Genomic DNA, 25,306 nt, shown 5'->3' with positions numbered 1-25,306 from the left:
GATGGGAATGATGGGTGAGCGGGACACACAAAGAAAGGAAAGAAAAAACAGTTATCCATTTTGAATAGGTTACGTACTTATTCTTTACTTACTCGTACGGATATTAAAATGTGTGTGTGTGTGTCTTGTTTTTATTCCGCAACGTAAAGAACATGTGTAATAGGATTTTCCTTACTTTTTGTTTTTTTGTTTGGGATGGCTAAGGGAGGAGCGCAGGGAGGTTTCTGTTGTGAACATTCAATATTAACTTAAAATATTTACACTACCGTTCCCCCTGGTGGTGCCGAAGGTGTTGAAGATAAATGCTGTGGAATATTCTACCGCCGCCGGCCGGAAATGGAATGATGAACGATGGGAAGAAGGTGGGTTGGGGGTGCGTGTGGTGTGTTGTGAGTTGATCATTGCAAGCGCCGTTTCCCGCGACCATTTCGTTCGTGGAATAGTAGTGGTGGTTGGTGTCGATGTTTTTTTTTACGGAATGCACGATGAACAGGGTAAATGGAGAAAAATAGAAACAAACAAACAAAATAAACAACACTGTTCAGGTAAGAACTGCTTCCCTCATCTTACGAGCCGCGGCTTGGGATGGTTGGAGTTTAAAACTCGCTCGGACGTACCGCCGCCACCGCCGCTCGTAAGATGGAGGCGGATGAAGAGTTACTTACAACAAAGCCCGGTCGCGCCCACGTGTACACGAACCCGTCCTGGCACGCGGTCAGAAAGCAGTCCTCGCGGAAGATGAGCGCCGTCAGCCGCTCGTGCGCGATCTTTTTGCAAATCAGCGGCTCTAATACTGGACAATCGTCGAAGCGGGGGCAGGCCGGCGTCCCGATCAGCTTCATCGGATCGTACGACGAGACGATCCGTCCGCAGGGGGCAAATCCACCGGTACCGATCGCACCGCCGCCGCCGCCGCCGCCCCCCGATCCCTTACTCTTCGTCAGCGAGGACGTCATGATGGAGGTGAACGTGCTCGACATGCCGCCGGACGGCGATCCGGACACCGGCTGGTTGTTGTTGCTTGCGATGCTGCTGTTCAGCGCAGCATGATGATGATTGTTGTTAAGACTATTGCTATTGCTGTTACTGCTAAAACTTTTGCTTCCGAGCGCTATGATGCTGCGCTTGCCGCTGCTGCTACCACCGCCAGCCGCCGACGACTTGCTGGCCGACTTGTCGTTCTTATCACAGCTACTACCGCCGCTGCCACTGCTGGTACTGCTCGTACCGCTGCCCCCGCTTCCGAAGCTCAGACTCGTCAAACGTTGCGTTATCGAGTTGAACGTGCTGCTGGAATGCTGCTGCGTGCCGCCACCACCGTCGCTGCTTCCGCCCTTGGACTTTTTGCCACCACCGGTGGACGCTTTGCCACCGTTACCGCCGCTGCTGGTGGTCGCGCTGGCCACAGCCGTCTCGGCATCGCCAGGATTGCTACTGCTGGCGGCGGCGGCTGCAGATCGCTTAACAGTTTTACTATCGACCGATTCCTTATCACTGCTACTGTCGCTATTAGCTTTATCATCACAATTCATATTAGCGTAAGTGCTACTACTGCTAGTGGGTTTGATGCTGCCGCTATACAAACTATTATTACCAATTGCGCCTAATGTAGGGGGGATTATCTGTTGTTTAAAGCTAGCATTATCAACTACATCGTCCGACGGTTTGTTGCCTTTGGTGGGGCCACCACACTTATCCAACTTTCCTGCCGCACCGCACTCACTATCCCCGCCGTTCGACAGCCCGTTTACCATCACTTCCCTGAGGAGGGGGGGAATAAGGAAAGAGAGAGAGAGAAAGAAAAACAAACATGAAACAATAACAACGCTTAGTGTTAGGGGCAACAATGATAACCGCAAGGGTTGATAAAACGGGTGTGTGTGTGTGTTGCTTACTTTTTGCCCGTATGGTTTGCCGATTTTACGACGCGCCCGAACGATTGCCGCAGCACGTCCTCCGTTATGTCCCACAGACATATCTGAGTATCTTGGCTAACCGAACCCAGCCGGTAGCACGTGGCTAATCGATTCTGTGCGGCCAGTTTATCGCACTGCGCCGAACCCGGTTGCTTCATTGCCGTGTGACCGGTACCGTCCGGATGGCAATAGTTGCCGCCCGCTCCGTGATGATGGTGCTGCTGCTGCTGATGAGGGTTACGTTGCTCGCTGAGCGATGACACCTCCTCATCGGATAGATCGTCACCCTCGAGCGTGCTGCTGTACGAGGTGGTGTACGGATCGAACGCTACCACAGACACCCACGACCGGTGGCCCTGGCCGCGCGCAACCACACGCTGCTCGTGCAGTGAAAATACCGTCACCAGATCGTCCTCGCCGCCCACCACCACGTACTTGCCGTCCGGACTCCAGCAGACGCACAGAAAGCCACCGAAGTACGATCGTGCGATACCGACCTGCTCCATGCGCTCGTAGTGGAAGATGCGCAGAAATCCGTCCTGCGACACGACCGCCAGATGTTGGCCGCACGGCGAAAAGCAAAACTCGTTGATGCTCGCATTCTCGTGCTGGCCGAAGCACCATTTGTAGAGCGGGTTTTTCGTTGCTTTCGATTTGCTGGCCAGCACTACGAACCCGTCGCCGGTTTTGCACGGCTGGTAGCTTGGGGTGGCCGGCGTACAGGGTAGTTCGTCGTTATACAGATATATACAGCCACTGGCGTGCGACACCAAAAACTGATTCTGAGATCCCGGTATCCACTTTAGGCAGGTAACTTTAGTTTTGTCGATATTCCTCTGAAAAGATTGCAGACAGAGAGTGTATCAGTGTTTTTTTTTTTTTGGCGTGACATAAAAGGTGCGTGTTGCTAGTTACCTCTTCGTTGAATAGTTTTCCCTGTTCCCGGCGGCCCGGATGGACCAGCTGAATTTGCCCGGTACTGAAACCCACCAGCAGCGGAGCGCCTTCGCATGTTGCCGCCGTCGCGTTAAAGTCATGGCAACTAGGCGAGGTTCCTTTGTAGAGTTTTTTATCGATAGGCTTGTTGAGGTCCGTTGCCTGCCGGAGAAACATCAAAAGGAATTGTATTATTAATTGAAGTAATACTTAAATTATTCCATTATTTACTAAATTTAAATGACCGGCCTTCCAAGGACACGGTTTGTAAACATAGAAGCATAAAATCCGACTCCCCCAAGGCATCCAGTTCGCTGTGCCTTTAAGATCGATGCCAGCGATCTACCCATTTGCAAAATGTGCATTATGTCATCCATATCTTACAATTTTGATAAGAGCGAACAGCAATAACAACAAAGTATCTACGCTTGAAGGTAGGGGTTGCGCTTTCTCACGGGGATACACCCCTAGCTGGGCTCATCACGATATGTGCCGTTCCTCGTGGCATGTGCAAAATTCGCAAACAAAGGCGTGTGCTGACTGCCGCATGTGGCTATGTTGTTTTGTTAAGTTTTGCTGCGTGTTTCATTTTTTATCCGTTCTTCTGCCCGTTGCCAGGGCCTGCTCTGCTTTGAACCAGACAACCAGCACCATCGGACCCAAACCCCCGAAGCACGCACACACATGTACACCGTCTATACGTTACCTTTTTAGCTCCCCGGTACGAATAGACGTACAGTTCCTTGCCGTAATTGAAACATATCCGATCACCCCCAACCGGTGTACTGAATCCGGACGCCGTCTGATGTTCCAGGCCGTTCGAAAAGGATTGCTGCTTCGGCAGGGTAATATTATTGCTGTTGGTGCTACTCGTCCCGGCCAGCTGACCACCTCCGACTCCACCGCTGCTGCCGCCGCCTCCCCCTCCGCCGCCACCACCACCGATGGGTGGGGGTGGTGGTGGCGGCGATGGCAATGACACGATCGACACGCGCACCTGGGGACTGCTCTGATTGTTCTGATACCCGACACGATTGGGCCGTGAGTATTCCGACAGTGTCATTAATCTGTACTCTCCCTCGCGAGTGGCAAATTGCGTTTTCAAATCATCTTTTCCGCTGGTGTCTAATTGCACAGCCATCTTTCGAGCCGCGCGACTAGCTTTCTCGTCGTGAATGTCGTCGTCGTCGTCGTCGTCGCACACACTTACGGCACGTAACGTAAGCACACAACCGCGCGCGATACCACTTATTTCACCATTGCCGATCGATCATAAACAAATGTTTTTGTGGAATAAAATACATTTTCGTCCCATCGGCACATACTTTGGATACGTCAAATGTTATTTGATTACTTAATATCGGGGGCACCTCACTGACAGCTGCAATACGGGCAGTGGCAGGTGAGCACGGATGCACCGATTAACGCAAACCGTTCCAGCATCGCCCGACACATCTTGCAGCGATTGTTGCGAGCGCGTGTGTGCGTGGTCACCGTACACAGCTAGTTAACGTAATTAGTGTACTTTTGATTGATGAATTGCCCGTGTCCTTTCTGCTGCTGCTGGTGGTGCTATTGCTGCTGCTGTAAGCACTTTCCTTCTTGTTCCTCTTCGCGACTGGATGTGAATTTTCCACCCAAACGGGGAGGTTGCATCATGGGCCGAAACGTGACTGTCACAGGGGCAGTGTAAACATGTCAAATGAGATGGGGTTTGTTTTGTTATTCTTGGGTAACAAAAATTGGACCAATTTTTGCACTGGTTTTTGGTCTAACGTTCATCTAAAGAGTCTTTTGTAAGTTTTTTTGGTAGCTTTCGTGTATTTCTTTTCCTATTTCTTTTTAGATAATTTTTATTATCGATTCCAAAATGTCAATTAGTTTTAGATTCCCACCAGACATTTTAGATCACTTTGAGACTAGGCCCTGAACCTCTCACCCTCCTTGGCCCACAAATGTGTATTCGCAATAGTGCGTTCTCTTTTCCTCGTATTGGCTTTGGTCTTCTGTTCTGCTTTTCTGTATCATCGACAGCCGTTTTCGATTCAACCAGTCGTGTATGTACACGGTGATGTAACGCGCATGCGTGGTTTGGTATGTATTGGAGCGTCGATGAATACTTGACACTTACGATGCCGGCACAGAACCAAAATACTAGCCAAACTGAACTAACCCCAATTCTGATTTCGTTTTAGAAAAGCAATATTTCTGCTGATATATATTAAAATGTCGTCAAGATCAACCCATTACCGAAAGCGCCGTCATTATCTGGAAGAAGCAGAGCGTGAATTCGAAGCCAAATACAATCGTATGAAGGCTTCTGGATCCTTTTGCCATATTGTGTATTGTGTATTGTGAGTGTTACAGTGCAGTGGAAAACCATTCGTGATCGCATTGGAAACCAACGCAGAACCAGGCGGATTGCTTACACGAGGCCATTAGAGAAATGAAAATCGGGGCCCTAAGAAAGCCATACAGGGGCCCCTATCACTTTGGAATACGTGTGAATCCAGCGGGCAAGCGAACTCGGAACCCCCAGCAGCTAATTAGTCCGCGTATTGTGAAACGGGCCGTGTAAAGCCGATACTGATACCTATCCATTTCGTATCAAAATAACCGAACGCTATCGTGCCGGAGTTAACCGATTTGACAATAAACCTTGCCTATACAAAAAATGTTTCATGTGAACTAGACCATCGTCTATTTCGAAGCCGTCCAAAACCAAACCGATATCACTAACACATGCATACAATATGGCTGCACGTGCTCACTCACACATTCTCACAGCCCGGTCCTAATTTCAGGGGATATGACACAAAATTAGGGGCTGTCAGTCGTTTTAGATCACTTTTTGTCTGGGGGGTTGCGTTTTAGATCACTTTGCACCTTAAACCAAAGTGATCTAAATTAATTGACGTTTCGTAATTTGACACATGGGTCCCCCCAGACAAAAAGTGATCTAAAACGACTGACAGCCCCTAATTTTGTGTCATATCCCCTGAAATTAGGACCGGGCTGTGAGAATGTGTGAGTGAGCACGTGCAGCCATATTGTATGCATGTGTTAGTGATATCGGTTTGGTTTTGGACGGCTTCGAAATAGACGATGGTCTAGTTCACATGAAACATTTTTTGTATAGGCAAGGTTTATTGTCAAATCGGTTAACTCCGGCACGATAGCGTTCGGTTATTTTGATACGAAATGGATAGGTATCAGTATCGGCTTTACACGGCCCGTTTCACAATACGCGGACTAATTAGCTGCTGGGGATTCCGAGTTCGCTTGCCCGCTGGATTCACACGTATTCCAAAGTGATAGGGGCCCCCGTATGGCTTTCTTAGGGCCCCGATTTTCATTTCTCTAATGGCCTCGTGTAAGCAATCCGCCTGGTTCTGCGTTGGTTTCCAATGCGATCACGAATGGTTTTCCACTGCACTGTAACACTCACAATACACAATACACAATATGGCAAAAGGATCCAGAAGCCTTCATACGATTGTATTTGGCTTCGAATTCACGCTCTGCTTCTTCCAGATAATGACGGCGCTTTCGGTAATGGGTTGATCTTGACGACATTTTAATATATATCAGCAGAAATATTGCTTTTCTAAAACGAAATCAGAATTGGGGTTAGTTCAGTTTGGCTAGTATTTTGGTTCTGTGCCGGCATCGTAAGTGTCAAGTATTCATCGACGCTCCAATACATACCAAAACCGCGCATGCGCGTTAAATCACCGTGTACACACACGACTGGTTGAATCGAAAACGGCTGTCGATGATACAGAAGAGATGAACAGAAGACCAAAGCCAATACGAGGAAAAGAGAACGCACTATTGCGAATACACATTTGTGGGCCAAGTAGGGTGAGAGGTTCAGGGCCTAGCCTCAAAGTGATCTAAAATGTCTGGTGGGGTACCAGTTGTATTTGAAATTTGAAAACTTGTTAGTTTGTTTTCATTACTTCCGCAATGCTGAAATGTTTGGAAACGGAATGGTGCATTTAATTGATGGATTGAATGGCCCTAAGCCTTTTGTAAGTGTTTTGCAGCATTGCGAATGTTTAAGTTACCAAAGCCGGTACGATTGGTTGCTTGTAACCTTGTAACAGCGATCCGGGATAACGGAAACCCAAAACGCCCAACAGCCGTGCTCTGTTTGATTGGACGGTTTCTTCTCGGTATATGCTAAGTTTCCGATTTAGTTTAATAAAAAAAATACCAACAATTTTTGATGAGCACTCCCACAATCAATGTTTCAAAACATCTTCAGCCAGCACCTTTTACAAGAAGTTTGGTCTTTTTAAAACAATTTGTGACACGATCCGGTAACAGAGAGAATGCGACATGGCAGAATTGTGTATTGAATCCCATCCGGTCTATATCATTTTCCTTAGGACAGTCTGTCGATTCAAAAAAGCCAGAAATCTTGAGGTCGTGGTTCCAAAGCAGCCGAATCAATTATAAACTCTTGTATCAGTTACTGCGAGCTGTTTCCATACGGTGGAGATTCCAGCCTTTCACACGGCAAGACTGGGTATCAAATCCCGTAAGGACTACTACACCATACTTATTTGGATTTAAAAATACTCAAAAAACAATGTGTGCCACGCCATGACCACTAGGCATTGTATCAAAGTTGTTATCGAAATCGTTCGAAAGTTTGTACAAAGTTTTAAATAAAAAATTGAAATGTATGCTACTTTTGTATCACAATCACAATTGGAAGAGAAAACTGAAGAAATCGTACATTTTGCGTCGAGTCCATAATCCGATCCATCTTTCGAATGGTGAACAATAAATGAGTGGCGCTCGTCAAACCCAAAGTTTCATTCAAAGCACTCGTTCTATGTTGAATGATTTATTATCAGATTTATTTCTGCCTTTGTGTTCTTCTCTAATGCTTTTTGTATATAAAAATTACAGTTTCCAATTTTATTGTTTTTTTTTTGTTCGTTAGTGTTTTTGTGTTACCTTTGTTTATTATGTACAACTTCGCTACCACACAAATTACAAATGAAAGGATTTCAACTAAAATCACTGTAACGCCGTTTGCTTGCTCGTGTCCCTTGCTTGTTGCTTTTTCTTTGACTTACTTTACCCTTGGGCAAGAGAATTAATCCATCCTTTGTGGTTTCTTTTGTTTTACTTTGTTCTCTTTGTTGTTGATTGGTTGTAACAAACATGAGATTTAAAGAATTTTCCATTTCCTTCGTATGCACTCTGGATGTTGGTTTTGCTTTCTGTAGGTTGGATTTTCTTGGGATTTTCTTGCCGGCAAATATTCTACTACCTTGCATTACATAAAACTTCCGCTATCCGCCATATATATATTGCACTTTCCGTTTGTCATTGGCTCACAAAAGCCAATATCCTAAACCCCTCAACACTAGTCCAAGAGGTGGGTTTAACAGTGTACACACTCGGCACCGATGTTGCATTGCTCTACACCCGTCCTTTGCTGATGCTACTGACGTCTGCACGTCTCACTGCTTATGTGCTGCTGCATTTTGTTTTACTTGTATCTTAAGGTGAAAGGCTTAGATCTACATCAACTTAGGGTGGAAAAATCACAATCCTGAAGGAGTCGAAAACTAAACGCACTATAATTCACTGCAATTGCATTTCTTTACGTTGCAGCTGCGCCCTCACTTGTTGCTGCTGCTGCGGCTATTGCTACTACTGCGGTTGATTGATGCCTATCTTAAATGCAATATTTCCATATGTACAACAATCCTAGAGCTATCTGTTATTCTTCAATTGGTTCCCGTTCTATGTTTATGTGTCGTAAGTTTTTTTTGCCGCCCCTGTCTCAGCTCCTCATATCTTCAGGCCCCCTATTGCTTCGGTCCGGGAGCAGTGCCGGACATTTGTGTACATGTGTGTGTGTGTGTTCGTGTGTGCTCCCTAACGCTCTATAAGTAGACTAATATCCAAAACCAGCTACATTGCTACCACTAGTAAAAGTCACACTATTCCCTAACTCGTGCGGTGCCTCCTGCGAAGGTCAGTGTTGGGCCGCAAACTTCATGCGTTTCTGTTTCTGGCGCTGGTTGCAGAACCAGACGCGGACGACATTCTTCTTCAAGTCCAGCTTCTCCGCTATTGCTGCGATCTTCTCGCCCGAGGGTCTCGGTTGGACGGCAAAGTATGCTTCGAGGGAACGCTTTTCCGGTGCAGCGATGGAAGTCCTTTTTCTTGAAAAAAGACTCGATATAGATTACTTTTATTAAAACAACGGCGCTCTAAAGCAAAAATGTGCACGGTGTGGGGAAAGGCGCCGAAGCATGACACAGACCTCTCGCGGTGAGTGCTACTGGTGCGTCGTAATGAAAATGAAAACGAAAAACGGAGAAAAACAGAACAGAACTGGAAAAAAAACAAAAAAAGAAACAAGAAAAGAAACAAATTGAACTAAATAGTTAAAGCAGTAAAGAGAACACAAAACAAAACTCAAAGACTCGGGAAGGACAAATAGCTACTGGGAGTGGAATCAGAAACCGGCGCTACCTTTTTTTCTCTCCCGCCGGAAGTACGCTCGGTGCATCCGGGTCTCTTCGCTTGTTCTTGGCCTGGGCTTCGGCCTCTTCCAGCCACGCCTGTAGGATCGGTTTCAGTGCTATCATGTTGTTGTGGGACAGGGTTAAGCTCTCGAAACGGCAGATCGTGCTCTGCGATAGTGCACCGACGCCTGGTAACTTAAGGTTCGCTAGGGCTTTGCCAACATCCGCCTGGGTTACACCTGGAAGTTGCGAACAAGATAAAGGAAAGCATTGTTAGTACATACCGATCGAATGGAGGACTTGGAATAATAGTAAAATAAGTGGATATATTTCCCTATCAATTACGTCAAAATGTTGGATGCGAGTAAGCTTCAAACATGTTTGTAATAGACGAAGTCACAAGTAGAATTCAGGCTTCGGGGAAGTTTAGTCTCATTTGCCGTAATAATAGCTTGAGTACTACTTTTATTTTTCATGTGAGAGGAACTAAGACTGAGTCTATACTTTTACTTCAGGAAACTGAGGGAGCTTAATTTATTGGGGGATATAGTTTGTCGGTCCGAATATAGAAGTGTACAGATAGATGACCGCACCCATTCAAGACGTCCAAAACGTCTTCTATCTGGGGTCAAAAGTCAGCACCGACAACAACATTGATGTTGAGTTACGCGCAAGGGTGCTTGCTGCCAACTGGTCATACTACAGCCTGAGGAAACTTCTTCACTCTAAATACCTGCCGTGACGGACGAAGCTGGGACTGTATAGATCATTTATAGTCCCAGTACTCACATACGCCCCTGAGACATGGACTCTGTCCAAAACTGACGAAGCCCTCTTAGCCGAGTTCGAGAGGAAGATGGTCAGAAGGATTTTTAACCCCGTATGTTTGGAAGGATAATGGAGGAGCCGCTACAATGACGAGCTCTACGAGCTGTACGATAATCTCCTCATCGTGCTGCGAATTAGACTCGCCATAACTCCGGTAGGCTGTTCACGTCATGAGAAGGGCACCGGACGACCCAGCCCGTAAATTCCTTTTACACGGACAGAGGAGGCCCGGTAGGTGGCGTGGTAGGCCCAAACTATAGATGTCGGCCTAGTTCGAAGATCTTACTAGGAACGGACTTGTAGATCCACTACATCCCTTTCCAATTCGATTCCTACTAGACAAATACCGATTGATTGGTGCTTCAATTGCTACAACCAATAATCTAATTACTGTTCCCCTATCCGGGCTTAAAATAAAAGCATAAAATTTAATGCCATTATAAAACACCAAACAACGCCTTCAAACGACGATTCTGTGGACATTTTTATCGCGCCTCCGTTTCCCCAAGCAGATGGTTTCAATTTTTATTGTCTATCAGTAATGATAAGTTATACACTCATAACAAATTGCCCGTTAGGACTGATCCCTTGTGTTTTACTGTACCAAATCCGTGTTAGAATAAAAAGCGAGAAGCGTAATTTTCTTATCCACGGAACACAGACTTCAATTGACTTGGCGAAACGATTTCCCCAGTGAAAAGGATCCGGAACATTTGAATCGCATCTAACCTATGCTGTGTTAACCGAAAACCCCTTCTTTGCGCTTTTGTCTATCGATTTATTGTTTTCTCTTAACCCCTCACAGTTATTTTTTGCCCTGTCATAAAGAGGAACAAATATACTGCGAATTACATCGCTACAATGCTAGCATACAGTGCGTGTAATCATCCCCTGCGCTAGCGAGCATATCGGACTTAACCCTCCGAATGTGCCAACGGCGAACTTTGGTGGTTTGTTGAAAAATGTTTAACCTACAAAACCATTGCGCGAAACTGCAACACTGTCAGCAGAGAGTTCTGATTCTGATATGTTGCTCTCTTGGTACGGCCTAGAGGCGAAATCAATTTTAACGCGCCCTTCTTATTGATGTTGCTTGCCGTGGTGAGGAATTCCTCGATTCAAGGCAACAAATTAGAGTCGCCTAATCGTGTGCCGGAAGATGGCTCGATTAAACAGGCTACTACAGTTTCATCTTCAATATTTATCACCATCCATCCACCAGTACCCTTCCACAGCCGTACCGCTGGTATCGTATAATTTAAATGACAAATATATGAACCAGAGCCATCTTCAGGGCCGGTATGCATATTCAAGTGTTGTGCCACGCGCAGGGCCGCAGTACGGTGGATGGATGAATGTGAGAAATCCCTTCGCAACATTGCATTTGCAATCTTTGAAGTACCGAATGACTGCACAGGCCAGGGTTCGCTACACGGGCTAAATCCAGCCGGCGTTGATTAGATCTTGGGGCCCGGGGTGGGTCCGAGTCTTACCTAGCTTTATTCGCCTCTGCTTAAACCGCTCGGCGAACGCTTCCAATTCCCTCGGATCCGTATCGGTGTCCGGGTGCAGACCGGCCGCCGCCACAGCGGCCGCCATCGCCGGATGATGGGCCCCCAGGAAGCCATCTGCGAAGATTGCATTATAGGTTGCATTAGAAACGCAACTCCCGGCCGCGCCCGGGTGCTCCCGGTCTGCGCCCGCATCCGTACTACCTGGCGTGTGGTTTCCGAGGTGACTGCTGTGATGGTGGCTCATCATATGATTCATGCTATGGTAGGAACCGTGCAGCTGGTGATGAGACGAGGTGATCGGCGTTTCCGCCATCGGCGTTAGCGTCGTCATCGACCCGGACGGATCGAGCATATCGATACCGTCCATCGTATGATGCATCTGTTTGAAACGGGACGAGAGACAAACGAGTCATTATTAATATGGGGCGTCACAGAAGTATACAAACATTAATTGCATTAAATTAAAGACAAACATATAAATAATAATAATTGTTGACAATTTTTTTAAAGAATATGGTTTACTTATAAAATGAAAAATAAGGAGCTATTGTAAAGCTTAAGCTTGGTGGATGTTGTTAATCCATAAATATAATAATAAGTGATTTCTTGATCTTAAGCTGAACATTACTATTGCAACAATAAGTTCCTCACCAGCTCACTGTTCAAATTGATCATTTCTGATAGATATGCAGCTACTAAGTTGTTGGAGCTTTTAAACAGCGCTTAAGCAGCTTTAAAACTCCATTTCAGCAGTAAATTACTAAACACCAAACGTCTTCTATTCTTCTTCTATTTCTTTGGCACTACAACCTCGAGAGGTCTTGGCCTGCCATTTCTGGCTTTCTGTGACTTGATTTACTCGTAGCAAGGTAGTCAAGCCTTGCTGCGTACAGGGATGCGGTCTGGTCTGCATGGTATTTGAACTCCGGTTCTACCGTGTGAAGATCGGCGCCGTTGTCGCCTCGGTCACTGGTTGCACCCGAAAGTCCCAAAAGCATGTCATTTTCTTTAATACACAATCACAGAGCTTAACGGTGGTAATATATGCGGTTATGCAGCACCTAAACAGCGGAAGTGGTCGATACGTCAACTTTAAGAATTTTAAGGAATAGTGATAAATAAAATATAAAAAATTAGTAGAAATATCACCTGATTTATGTACGTTAATCAGGAAACTGATTTCAATCAGTTATATTAAAATATTTACAATGTACTGAAACTGGCTGGTTTATTTATTTTCTAATATTTTTCACATAATTTGCCAAGGGTATTTGAAAGAAAAACATATGTTTTAAATAATCCCATATTTTAACAAAAAGCGCTATTTTTTAAATCGTAATTAAGCTTATTTTTAGTAAATGTTCACTGAAAGCCTAAGGTTATTGTTAATAGAGTAAGGATTTTTATATCACAATGGTGCCTTGCACCAAGTAGATAAACAGGACATTGGTATAAAATTAACCCTTTTAAAGCAGTTAATTAATACAAAAGATGTAGCTATTTACCCAGTAAAACATTATCAATGTATCTCCACGTTTGCTCCGGTATGACTCAATCGCTCCACCAGCAGGCGCAATTTAAATTGCACCCACTTCTTAATTACAACCATTTCATTTGCCAACAACGGCCACTAACTATCTCACCATCGACCATTACTCTGGATGAACGTTCGGCGCGGGGGTTTCTGAAGGACTGACTATCCACAATGTATGCGCTACGTACGGACAACCGCTTTTGGACCGCCATAAACCAAAAACCCATACCCTTATTCATCCAGAATGAATATTAAACAAAACCGCAAATATGTTCCCATTTGTGGGCATAACCAACCGATACGAGGTCCTCGTGTAAAAGGTGTGTCTGCGCTCGCTCACATTATTTGTAGGCCATTTTCGAAGATGTATCTCCCGCGTTCGAGGCTTCGGAAAGGAGCCACCAATTGGGTAGCGTCCAGTTTTAATAACGAAACCGATAAGTTTATTAATTTATGCCCAAACGGTGTGCCATAAAAGTTAATTGATGTGTGTACCAAACCTCAAACTATTTAATAATATTTCCATAGTGTCCATAAATATGCTCTGCCACATTCCAACACACGTGCGACTCAATATTCATCGCTTTACACATCGATAGTAGCGGTGTAGCAGGCAAGGTGCACTAAAATTGACAATTATCCTTTTGAACCTTGGCGGGAGTCCCGTTCCCATTGTCCGTGGTGGATGCATTTCATAGTACTGCGACATCAGTGACTTGCTGTGCAGTGAAGCTTGTTATTCCTGTACAACCAATTTGGGTGATTTTGTGCCGTTTGTTTGTTCCCTTTCCGTGGCCGTACGCTCTCCAGTTCCAGCATCCAGAGTGGCCACATCTGCCGGACTCTTGGTGCAGCGCGTCCCTACAACTTTCTACGTCTGTTTGCCTTTCATTAACCTTGTTTAACCCCTCTATTCGTATCAACTCGTCTTGCTAGTCTTGCAACCCACGCACAAGGGCTGGGGGACTGTGAGTATAGGACGCGCGGGAAATCTATTGGGAAACGGCTGAGTGACTGAGTACAAGCAACAGGAATCTCGTTGAAGCTCTAGATCTATCTTTTGCTCCCTTCTTTTCGTGAATCACCGAAAATAGTAAGTCAAGGAAAATACTCCATCCACCCTACACTAGAGTGCGATAGAGAGAGAAGGTCTAAGTAGAAGTAAAAACCCGGGATTGATTCTCGCTTCCAACTTCGCTTCACCAACAAAGCATAGATCCTAGTCGACCCAGCAGAGCATACGTCACACATTACGGTGGTAATTTGTAAATAATGTGTATTGAGCTCCTGGCGAAATAAAGGATAATAGCAATCGAATTGGGGTGCGAGCCAAACCTCGTCGTCCTGCTTGAGCCGGGGAAGCACTCGGCTCACTCGGCCTACCAGGAGTGGATCATGTTTTAATCCCATCACAATCGAAGGAAGGAAGTTATTCCCAAACGTTTTAACTACGTACAAATTACACCCAAATCGACGCAACCTGCTACGTCGCGGTGTCTGCCGGATAGGCCGCGCACACCCTCGATGTATGGGCGAGTTTTGGGCAAGTTCAGGGCATGCTTCCCCTAAAAATCGAGAGGGCGGTAAATTTATTCATGGCCCCGGAACAAGTTGGTTACGGATAATGCAAAAATATTGTAGGACACCAGTTGATCAGCAGTTACGCCGGCTATCCTTGTTGGCCGGGAAGGTGGCAGTGCTCTTTATTATTTTTCGCTTCTTTCGCCTGCGTTGGTGGAAAACTAGAGGAAAACTTGATTCCCCTTTGCTTGTGGAAGCGCTGTGTAACGCTAAGAGGGAAAATATGTTGCCAGATTTACCGGCCCAGGTTCGCCAAGTTTGCTGGCGACTGTTCAATGAGGCGGTTCAAATGAGCAAAAAATTACATCCAGGAAGGGGCTGGCCGTCTGTTTTGACTAGCCATTCAAAACTGTAACGATCGTCTTCGGAGAAGGATGAGAAACAGAACAACCTGTCCTGTCGACGCCCATCAACCGTTTTGTCTGCCTTGCTCGCCGGCAACTCGTTGTCTAATTCGTTAACACTTTGAAGAGCCCAACACAAAGCATGACACGTCACAGCAAGGAAAGAGCATTTGCTGGCCACTTGAATGCTGACAGATGTTGCTCGTACCCGTGCGCACTGGGTTTGATGTGGCTGAGAGAGGTTTGATGTGTATGAGATACATACACACACAGGGAGAGCGAGAGATTATCATCAACCACTCACGGAGGGGTTGAAGGCCATCTCTCGAAGTGGAAACACTCCCGAAAATCATACTTTAATCGTATTTATTACTATCATTGTATTGCCCGTCGAAGGGCAACACAACGTAACATTATTTCCGATTACATCACTGTGTGTTTTTTTCCATTTGTTTTGTGTGTGTGTGTGTGTGTTTCAAAACACATTTAGATGATTTTTGTTTCAAGGTTCTTGGAATGGCAACTATTATCCTGGAAAAGGCCAATCCGCTGACCTACACACATGGGCTAGATGGAAATGGTCCGTGTAAGCCTACATGTAAAGCCGATTACAGGTAGTCTTTGTTTCAATCCATTTACGAAAGTAGTATGTATCCTTGTACTGTTTACTATTAAGTTCGATTGTGGATGAAGGATAGTGAGTGCAAATTTGATGTTCCAAGTGAAAGTTACACAAAGATTGAAAAACGAGATTTTTTTACGATAAGATCCAAATAAGATTTTCGTTTTGACCAAAACTTCTTCTTGTAGGCCTAACGTCCTGTTAGGTCATGGTCATAGGTGGATAGATAGTCCTCACTTCGGGGGACATTTTCAAAACACAATGCTTCTCTAAAGAATTGATATTAAAAAAAAAACTACGATGGACGATCCGGTTGAGATTTTAATCCCGGTCCTGGCGCGTGCAAAATTTAGCCTACACGCCCAAGCAACTATATTACAATGTTTATTTTGAATTCGATTTTTTTGTAATCAATTTACATGTCATTAATCTTTGACTTTTAAGTCCCTTGGAAAATAAGATCCCTTAAACTAAAAGGCCCTTTGAGCAACCAACTCACTCGGAAGTGAGGTCCCTTCGACTGCAAGTTTTCTTGATAGGCAAGGACCCTTTCGACGACCAACACTGTTTGACTTGAGGTCTTTTAGATAATCTGGTTCTTCACACGACGTCATACTTTGCAAGGTAAGGTCCATTTAGCAATGATGGCTCTGGCGACTTCTGGGTTATGAGCAAAAAATATAAATATCCTGGAACCAAATATTCGCTGAAAGGAGTATTTTTTTTTAAATGTGTATCATATGATTACAATTACTTAACTCAGGGAATCTCAACATCGATGACCACAGCACAGGATTACTCGAAAGAATCCAAGCATTTGATTGGTTGTTAGTAAGTTTGGAAGGACCTTGAGTTATTAGGCGTCATACGCCTCTTCGAAAATATTCCTAGAGCAGAGCAACACAGATGGACAATAACCAATACTGTGCAACAATGGATCAAGGTAATGAGCCGCCGACTACCAATGCAATATCCCGGCTTTTCTGACGCACCATCGCCGTCTCTTCATCATAGTTTAAGCCTACAACGCCTCCACTGTCCGATGGTGTTCACTGTTGGATTGCCCGATGTCCTCCTCATAACTTGGCCAGCTCACAAGAGTCTGCAGAGTCTTATTCGCTTCCCGATGGTGAAATCAGTTGTAGCAGCTTAGAGGTTTTCATCAGTTTTGGACAGTGTCCATGTCCCCTAGGCGTATGTGAATACTTAGCTCACAGATCACAGTTAAGGATCACAATTACTACGGGCAGCATCTTTATAGCAACTTATGAGAAGCTATTGTATGTGGAGATGTTCTTGATCTAGTGAAGCTATATTTATCACCTTTTAAAACATTCCCTAAAATTTCTTGAATCTGATCATCATAAACAACAAAGTAACGAAAAGAAAACCACTTTAGTTAAAAAAAAAGGACTAAAATCTCAGTACGCCAATTCAATCCTCAGAAACAATTAATTTGCGACCAAATACTTTACTGTCCACAAAATTGAGGTTAATACCATCATCAACCACAAACCTCTTTCTATTTAATTTCCTTGCTAATCAGTCAATCATTTCTTGTTTTCTATTAAAACAAACTGCTAAGTAACCTTTCCTTCCAGCGCTTTGTAATGAATTGTTTTGTAAATTAATTACACTCATCATACGACTGCCGTTCAAGAGCCATGCTCATTTGTCAAAAAGCACCCTTCTTTGCATTTGGTGCTAAAAACTTAACCAACGAATACCGTTCAACCCAGCGAATGCTCTAAACTGATGAGCCTCATTAATTTGTACGGTGTAATTATTAATCTGTCATAGTTCAGCTTCAACAACTTTCTCAACCAATTGCCGGCCGTGACGCCTGTTGCAACCCAAAAGAAGATTAATCATTTCGTCGCCGCTCCGTGTACTTGGGCGAAGCACAGACACACACACACAAGGACAAAACATGTTGGTTTGCGTACATTTTACTGCCTGTTGAGCGCATTAATTCCTTTACAAGCTTTCTCGGAGCTCCATCTTCCTGTCGTACCCATTGGAATGCGCTTTTCTGCACGAGCTCATTTCCACCTGCTTTTTGAGGCGGTGGTCGCAAGGAGCGCAAGCTAGATTTGTGGCCTAATTGAAATAAATGTATCCTTTACGAGAGGGGCGATAATTCGATCCATAAATTACAATTACAGCAGCGGACGAGCGTTCTGGACGAGCCGAAGAAACGCGACAAACGCGGACCCGGGCAGGAAACACACCACTTGGGCCGTGGTAAATAGAAACAAATGCATACCTTGAGAGTAGATTTTGGTCGGATTCATTTTGGCCCTGCGTGGGTCGCAGTGGGGGACTTGGTCTTTGATGTTGTTATGTTGTTCGTGTTGTGTGTGTTTTCTACACCGATTGTTTTTATTTTCTCTCGTTTGCACCCGGCCCTGACAGACAGTAAGAAGTCACCCTCGAACGTCCCTGGTCGCTGGTGGCGATTAAATACACGGGCTCGGGAACGAAATACGCACCCAATCCCTAGTAGTTTGATTGTTGTTCAGCGAACCGTGCTCACCACCAGTTGCTGCCAGGAAAAACCACATCCGTACACCTGACATTTTGGTGCTGGTGCTCGAGAAGGGAAAAGTCTTTCGACTTTGGTGCGATCGTTGCGAAAAGAAAATTGCCCACAATCGTGCGAGGGTTCGTTTCACCTTGCCACAGCGAGAGACAATGATCCACTCCCCAAAAAACAACCTTACCGCTGTCATGAATCTTGCTCGTCCTTACTGCCATCATTCGGAGTTCAGAAGATGCGTGCCTAGGGGGATGGCGCATATACGCACAGCCCACAGTCTAGGATACATCTCACTCATCCAGCAACAAATGGCTGTTTGCGATTGTTTTGAAGTTTCATTTTGGGGAACATTCATTCCAAGCCGAGTCGAGTTACTTAATGCTGCGGTCCAACACCTTCTGCAGTAAAAATGCACCATTCGTACAACAAAAGCGCAATACTTCGGCGGGAATAATGGAGCGGTGCGAAAGTAGAAGAAAGCAGAAATGGTTAGAAATAAATTGCTGCCGAAGAAATCGAAGAAACGAGATCGGTGACCGTAATCCGACCGTTTTTACGATACTTAAGACGGTCTAATAAAACTGGTCCAGTCAGTTTGTTGAGTTCTCCGACCGTCCCCCGGAGAAAGCAAGCCAGCATCAAGTCACTGGGAAGCATTTTACATCTTTATTGAATACGGGAAAACATGCTTCGGAGCGGTGGCGAAATGGCGCCGTTGACCCTTTCGAACCTGGAAATGTGTTCGGTATCGAATCGAAACGACAGGCAAAGGACACTACACAGACAGACACGGAGAATCCTTTGCTTTGAAATCTAAAGCAATATCCAACACGATGAAGAAACCATTTGAAGAAACTTGTTACCGTTTGGATCGACTGTCCCAACTTCCCTTGTGTGGCTTTTGTGTGTGTGTGTGTGTGTGTGTGTGTGTTTTTCTTGTAGTTGTATTGTACATATTTTCCTACACCTATAAAAGCAATTCAGTTCTCCCCGGAGTGCATAATCTTTGTGTACGATGGGGGTATATGGGTTTTTTCCCTTTTTTCGCCATAAAGCGGAAAAGCACAGCTCCGGTCCAACCAATACTATTTTCGTTCTGTTTTGACTGGTGGCAGCTCGATTTTTATATCTTTTGTCTTGTTTTCTTTCACCAGCCGTTTTTTTTGTGTGCTATCACAATCGTTGTTGTTTCACTTCTCGCAAACAAACAGATAGCAGACTTTCTATCTCCCTCTTGCTTTTTTGAAGCGAATATCCCTGTTCAACCCTCTTGCGTTTTATTTCCCCCGGGGTTATGAGACCCCGGCAATGCTGCATCCTGTGATACAGACAGTTACTCGGCTAACCCTACAATTAGCTGACGAACGATACGGGGCAGTGTGCTGGCGGAGGGTTGTAAAACAGCAAAAAGCGCATCTGTCCGTAACGCACAAGTGTCGGCAAGTGTCGTGTATGTGCGAGCACAGGCAAAGTGGGGCACAGATTGATAGACAGGGAACAAGATCATAGAAATCCTATTAGCGAACGCATCATCAAGTGCTTAAGAGATCGGTATGCATTGATAGGGAAAGGAGTGGCTGTAGGTTGAAGAGGGCACGGGACAATAAATCTGGCCTAATGTAGTGTTGCTGCAGTGAAGAGATTGAAACTTATCTTCCGATAGAGATCAACAATCGTACAACCAAAAAAATGCTTTGAACCTTACTAATAGAATTAGCGCCAACTTAAAGCTTGAAAGAAAGGGATATTTATTGATATACTTATGATGTTGTTTGAAGTGTAACACGCTCTCACAATGTCACAAGTGAGGCAATGACTTACAATAAAACAGAACCTGTTTAGATGAAATTTGAACCGTCTGCTACGAGCTATGTATGTAATTTAAGCGTCGAGTTATAATTACATGAGACTTTCTGAAGTAGTGTAATACTACAAAAGTAAAAGGCAGTTAGACTCGCGCTTACAAGGTCGTAAACATCCCATCAAGCCATCCGAAGATGTTTTATGATCCTACTGGTAGTGGGAATGATCTATATTTAGAATACTTTATGCCAGTATAAATAAATTTTCATTACACAAGTACTAATAACTTTTGTTAGAGATTTGTTCGTACTGTGAGTTTTGAAGAGCTGAGCAAGAAATTGGGAGTAGTGAGATCGCACCTCACGATCGCATACAACACCTCGAATTTTACAATACCTTTTCTCTCCTGGAGAAATACGAAAACGGCTTACGGCTTCCACATTTCGGCCACCTAATGACGTTATAGTTGCACAACTTGGATCCAGAGGTCAGAATATGTTTTCTTCTTCTTTTTCCTTGGCACTACGATCTCGAGAGGTCTCGCGGCCTATCATTTCTGGCTTCTGTGACCGAATTTTACCCGCAGCAAAGTAGTCAGCCCTGCATACGGGAAGGCGATCTGTATGGGTTTTGAAACCCGGTCTTGCCGTGTGAAGACTGATGCCGATGACGCCTCGGCCACCGGACTGTCCCGAACATCTGTTTTAACGGCCAAGAATATCCTGAACTGATGAATCCTGATATCCATATGACAACTACTCAGAGTGAGACACTGATAAGCCTTGTGGATAAAATCTTTGTCGATGAAAGAGATTTCCAAATCAACTCAGCAGGTGCAATATTTTTTTTTTTGATAACCTATATTAGAGAAAAAGGCTCATTAATCTCAGTGTAACTATGAAACGAATATCGTCATGTCCTCACCACACATGCACTAAAAACTTACTAAAAACGCATAGTTATACCCATTAATTGAACTTGAACATATCTACATTTGCTGATCATTGCCGACGACAATCAAGTCTCTGACAACTATCCCTTGCCAATATAATAAAATATAAATTTGCCTAACTTCAAGCAAAAACAAATTACTCCAATAAATATGACAAATTTTCTTCATAATTCTTCCCTGCACATTTTCCTCTATCAAAAAATGAGGCAACATAAATCAGTACTACAAATTGTGTTGAGTAATTTAATTAACCCACCGCTTCAGTTTCCACCAATTAGCCCTACGTTAAAGTTCGTAGAATGGAGTACAATAAATAGACAAAAAGGAGACAAAAAAGTGCACACAAACAAAGAGCAACAAAAAAGCAACCGAAAGAAACGGTTTCCCTCACTGCTTGTTCGGTACGGTTTTCATCACCAATTCCAAAATTGTCCATCGCGACCGGGCGTTATGATATTTTCATTAAGTGGATATTTCTTCCGCTCTGAAAAATAAATTCTCCTCCACCAAGGTACCAGGGAGCAAGGAGCGTTTTTTTGTTGGTTCTTGTCTGTTTTTTTCTTTCTTTATCCATTCCACTTGTCACCACCAACAACATCAACAGCAACAAACACGGTCACCCTCGTCTTCCGGAGGCTCGTTTGTTTTTTTTCTCGCGCCTCCTGCTTTTTTTTCTTCAACCTTCAAATTCATTCTCTTTTTGATTCTGTTTCAATTTATTTTAAGGCTACGTTACTGCTGCGTTTTATCATTCCATTCCGGTGCGTTGCGTGTGTATTTTGTTCTATTTGGCGATTTTTCTCGCTCGCTCCAACAATGGCCAAAACAACACAGATAAAAAGCGGCGAATCGAAAATGGGAATGATGCCATTGAACGGAATGGTTCAGTGTGGAACGAGCCAGCACAATCGGAATGGCCATTTCCGGGCTCGCATCAAGCCGGAATGGCTACAAATGGCTGCCCCTCGCTACCTCTGGTAGAGAGCAAATAGAGCAAAATCCGACCCCAAAAACGTGGGGAAGGTTGAACAATGCTAGAGACACAATACGTTTCACGGGGAGTGGGGGAAAAGGTTAATTGGGGGTGGCGAGGGAGGTTCGCGCAGACGCATACCGGACCAATCATCCCCTTTTTGGCCCGTGGTCCCGTTGTCGGCACGCTGCTTCCGGTATGCTAAAAGGCTTTCCAAGGGCTTCCAACATCCACACCGCTCACGCGAAGAATCTCCGTCCGGTAGTGCACGAACGAGCAACCGGATGGATGACGGGTGTTTCGACCCGTTTCGATTAGTTTCCGGCCGGAGATGTTTCGCGCACCAGCCAGCCATTCGGAATCGGACCAATAGAATAGATTTATTCAAATGATGATCCTGTCCGTGGTGTGGAAAGTGGAAAGTGGTGGTCCGCCATAATGGAAGTTCTTTCCCATGCATGAAATGCCACCACCATCCCGACGGTATCGATTTATTTACGCACACAACGGGGACCAACAGGGACCGTAACATGCACGCGCATACGCTATCCTGGTGAATTGTTATTATGTATTGTTCAGTGGAGGTTTTGCAAGCCAAAACTCTACCGGCTATACGCAACGATGTCCGCAACCAAATGAGAACCGCAAACAATTTCATCATCATCATCCTGCCATCGTCAACTGTTGTCCTGTCCAGCGTATCCACGCAACATGTGCGTGTGTCTGTAACTTTAGCCATTTTGGTCCTCATCTTTTAAAATCTCCATGATAAATCGCCATTGCTCCTTCATCAAAGTTTCCCCTTACCAATCAGCCCGTACACCCGTTCGGGATTTGCGCTTTTTCCTGGGAGCACCTTCGGTCGAGAAAGACCATCCACAACGACAACAACAACAACAAGAGCGCCCACCTGCCTACTACCGATCAGGGTGATTCTTGCGAAACGAATCAGAAGTGGAGAAGCGTCGCCACTTAATTTGTTTCATCTCTTCCTGCGTGTCGGGCTTCAGTTGGCTGTACCGCTGTGCTCCTGTTGGTTGGTATCGATTTTTCGAATAACCCCCACCGGTACCGAACCCCCAAACGACGTCGTCGACGGTGCGCCTTCGTCGTTCATTACTTATTTATGAAGGCTTATGCTTTTCGACAACTCTGAGGTTGCGAGCAGTACATTCGGGCAACATTAGTATGATCCACCTTGCCCGTGTCTGAGGGTGTGCGGCCCGGCTGGGATGAGATTTGGTTGCTGTACAACGTTCACCGTTCATCGCTCCTTTTGGTCTTGTCCCAGCGCTCCTGTCGGGACGATGCTCCATTCCCTGGGTTTTGGCTTTTGTGGTTGCGTTTTGTAAAGCTTGCCAATGTTGTTGCCCCGAGGGTTCATCTTCAAGACGCATTGATTAGTGCTGTGGCAGTTTGGGTGAGGTGTGGTTCGGTGTGCATATGGGAGGGTGGGTTGGCGTATCGGACGATGATTTGTGCGAAGGATTTATGAAGGCTTTGTTGGATATAAACAATGAGCTAAAGTATAAACAGAGGCAATGTAAACAATTATTCACCTCATACTTGTGGGATGGATTTGCATATGGGAAAACAAATTATAGACAAAGAATGTATGTATTCTATTGGGTAGGTTAAATAGTACAAAAATAACCTACCAATTTGAAATTGAACTTCGAAATTAAAGTTCAGTTTTGATTGAGATTAAATTGAGTTTAAAAGGTAGGTCTCAAAATCTCTTTTTCTTTTCTTCAATCAAGGGAGATCTTCACCAACCATTTTTGGCGAGTAACTCCTGCATACCGGGGGATGACCTTGCTCTTAGTCCTCGCTAACAAGGACTTGTAGAATTAAGAGGTTTGTTGCATAACACGATAAGCCAATTTGTTATTTGTTACTAGACCTATTACACAGGACAGGACAAAGCCGAAGAAGGAGCTAAAATAAAATTGGGCGATGAAGATCATTCACTAATTAACTAAGGTAAGCGAATGGTTGCTGCAATCGAATGTTTAAATGGACCACAGTATCCTTCATCCAAAAATAAACTCACCTTCAAAGGTATTTTCAAATCACCTAGGAGCATTTCAGGATAAGATACATATTATACTCTCAAGACTCAAGTGTTTATGGCAGGAAGAGAATGGAAAGTAGATAGGTTAAAATCTGGAAGGTTCTTGGCCTGCTATTTTTGGACTAGATTACAGCGGTAACTGGATAGTCATTCTAGTTGTTCAAGAAGACTAGCTTCGAAATAATTCGATCCAGTCCTTATATCTTTCAAGTCCTAGTCCATTTGTTCCAAAAATCTTTAAGTCTACATAGTTCGAGCGAGATAAATACAAGACTCCTGCTACAGACTAAGATATCTGAGTGCTTGTAGTGACCGATCTGGCATTTCAACTCTTGTTAAAAGAGATACCAATGTTTCCTTCCAAAATAAAACAAGAACCTCGCTTAAACATCCTTTATACTCTCAAACTCGCAGAAACAACTAACGAAACAAGTGGCACCCAACATTAAACCTTAATTTCACTATTCATTGCCCCGCAAAGGAGAAGCTACACATCGCCGGAACCCGGCACAGTCCCCCTAATCGGTCGATAAAAAAGAGAAATAAAAACAACTATAAAACAATTTGCAACGACGGCACGACATTAGCTACCGTTAAATTGGTGTGTGCAATGGACTGCCGTAGCGGCGTAACGCGACCGTGTGCGCCCGCGGACAACAACCACAAATGCGAGCCTACCGCAAGTGCGAACACCGGGTCTAACCAACTTCAATGCCTGGTGTCATGTAAAGTGCAATTTGGGTTTGTTTCTCATTACCGTAATTGATTTTGTTTGTGATCAATTACAGCCCACGGAAGGACTGTCGATCGACAGCCCGGGCCAGCGGACAGGCGGCGTTTCCTCTTCAGCTTTAAGCGCAAACTAAACGAAAGCAAACGTTCCTGCTGCACCAACAATCATAAATATCAATTGAAACAAAATATCTTTACACTCCGACCGGGGACGTGAGTGTGGAGCGTTACTTGGAGAGGGTCACGTGCCGGGCACGTGGCACCCGTGCACGGGTAAGGCCACGGGAGAATTGAGATGTCGTGACGCGAGTTTTTGTCGCGTCATCCGGACAGCGTGGTAAGCGATTCGACAGCAAACAATCACCGAAACGAAAGACAAGCACCCATAGGTGAGCAAATGGAAAGCCCTCGGAAGATTGTTGGGACCCACCCTCCGCCAATCACGGGTTTAAGCTGGG

At 44.8% G+C, this 25,306-nt stretch overlaps 2 protein-coding genes and 2 long non-coding RNA genes across 10 annotated transcripts in view; 1 reads left to right on the top strand and 3 right to left on the bottom strand.

Moving 5' to 3' along the window:
* Positions 1 to 65: 65 nt before the first annotated feature.
* LOC118504558 (WD repeat-containing protein 20) lies at positions 66 to 4,473 on the bottom strand. The gene is made up of 5 exons (XM_036039168.1): positions 3,559 to 4,473; positions 2,832 to 3,014; positions 1,896 to 2,752; positions 666 to 1,761; positions 66 to 317 (listed from the first exon to the last, which is right to left on the bottom strand). Exons 1-5 carry the CDS (start codon positions 3,991 to 3,993, stop codon positions 258 to 260), a joined length of 2,631 nt encoding a protein of 876 aa, XP_035895061.1. The 5' UTR covers positions 3,994 to 4,473; the 3' UTR covers positions 66 to 257.
* An 80-nt stretch (positions 4,474 to 4,553) lies between these two features.
* On the top strand, positions 4,554 to 5,545 carry LOC118504562. Of its 2 annotated transcripts, XR_004905314.1 has the most exons (3): positions 4,554 to 4,648; positions 4,734 to 4,946; positions 5,048 to 5,545. It is a non-coding gene; the product is annotated as an uncharacterized LOC118504562 (long non-coding RNA). The 2 variants fall into 2 exon arrangements; XR_004905313.1 differs by having other exon boundaries at positions 4,580 to 4,946.
* Positions 5,546 to 5,977: 432 nt separating this feature from the next.
* LOC118504556 lies at positions 5,978 to 6,647 on the bottom strand. The gene is made up of 2 exons (XR_004905311.1): positions 6,561 to 6,647; positions 5,978 to 6,459 (listed from the first exon to the last, which is right to left on the bottom strand). It is a non-coding gene; the product is annotated as an uncharacterized LOC118504556 (long non-coding RNA).
* Positions 6,648 to 7,676: 1,029 nt separating this feature from the next.
* Positions 7,677 to 25,306, bottom strand: part of LOC118504550 (inhibitory POU protein) — a 51,525-nt gene continuing 33,895 nt past the window's right edge. For 3 of the 6 annotated variants that reach the window (XM_036039153.1, XM_036039154.1, XM_036039155.1), the window contains 3 exons: positions 11,674 to 12,073; positions 9,360 to 9,591; positions 7,677 to 9,046 (listed from right to left, as the gene is read on the bottom strand). In XM_036039153.1, the coding sequence (XP_035895046.1) occupies positions 8,857 to 9,046; positions 9,360 to 9,591; positions 11,674 to 12,073 (822 nt within the window). In that variant the 3' untranslated portion in view covers positions 7,677 to 8,856. Of the gene's footprint in view, positions 9,219 to 9,359; positions 9,592 to 11,673; positions 12,074 to 25,306 lie in introns of all 6 variants that reach the window. The other 3 variants (XM_036039158.1, XM_036039156.1, XM_036039157.1) reach the window with 3 other exon arrangements.

This window comes from Anopheles stephensi, chromosome 2 (assembly GCF_013141755.1).
Source record: "Anopheles stephensi strain Indian chromosome 2, UCI_ANSTEP_V1.0, whole genome shotgun sequence".
Taxonomy (NCBI): Eukaryota; Metazoa; Arthropoda; class Insecta; order Diptera; family Culicidae; genus Anopheles; species Anopheles stephensi.
This window is presented reverse-complemented; position numbering and strand designations above follow the sequence as displayed.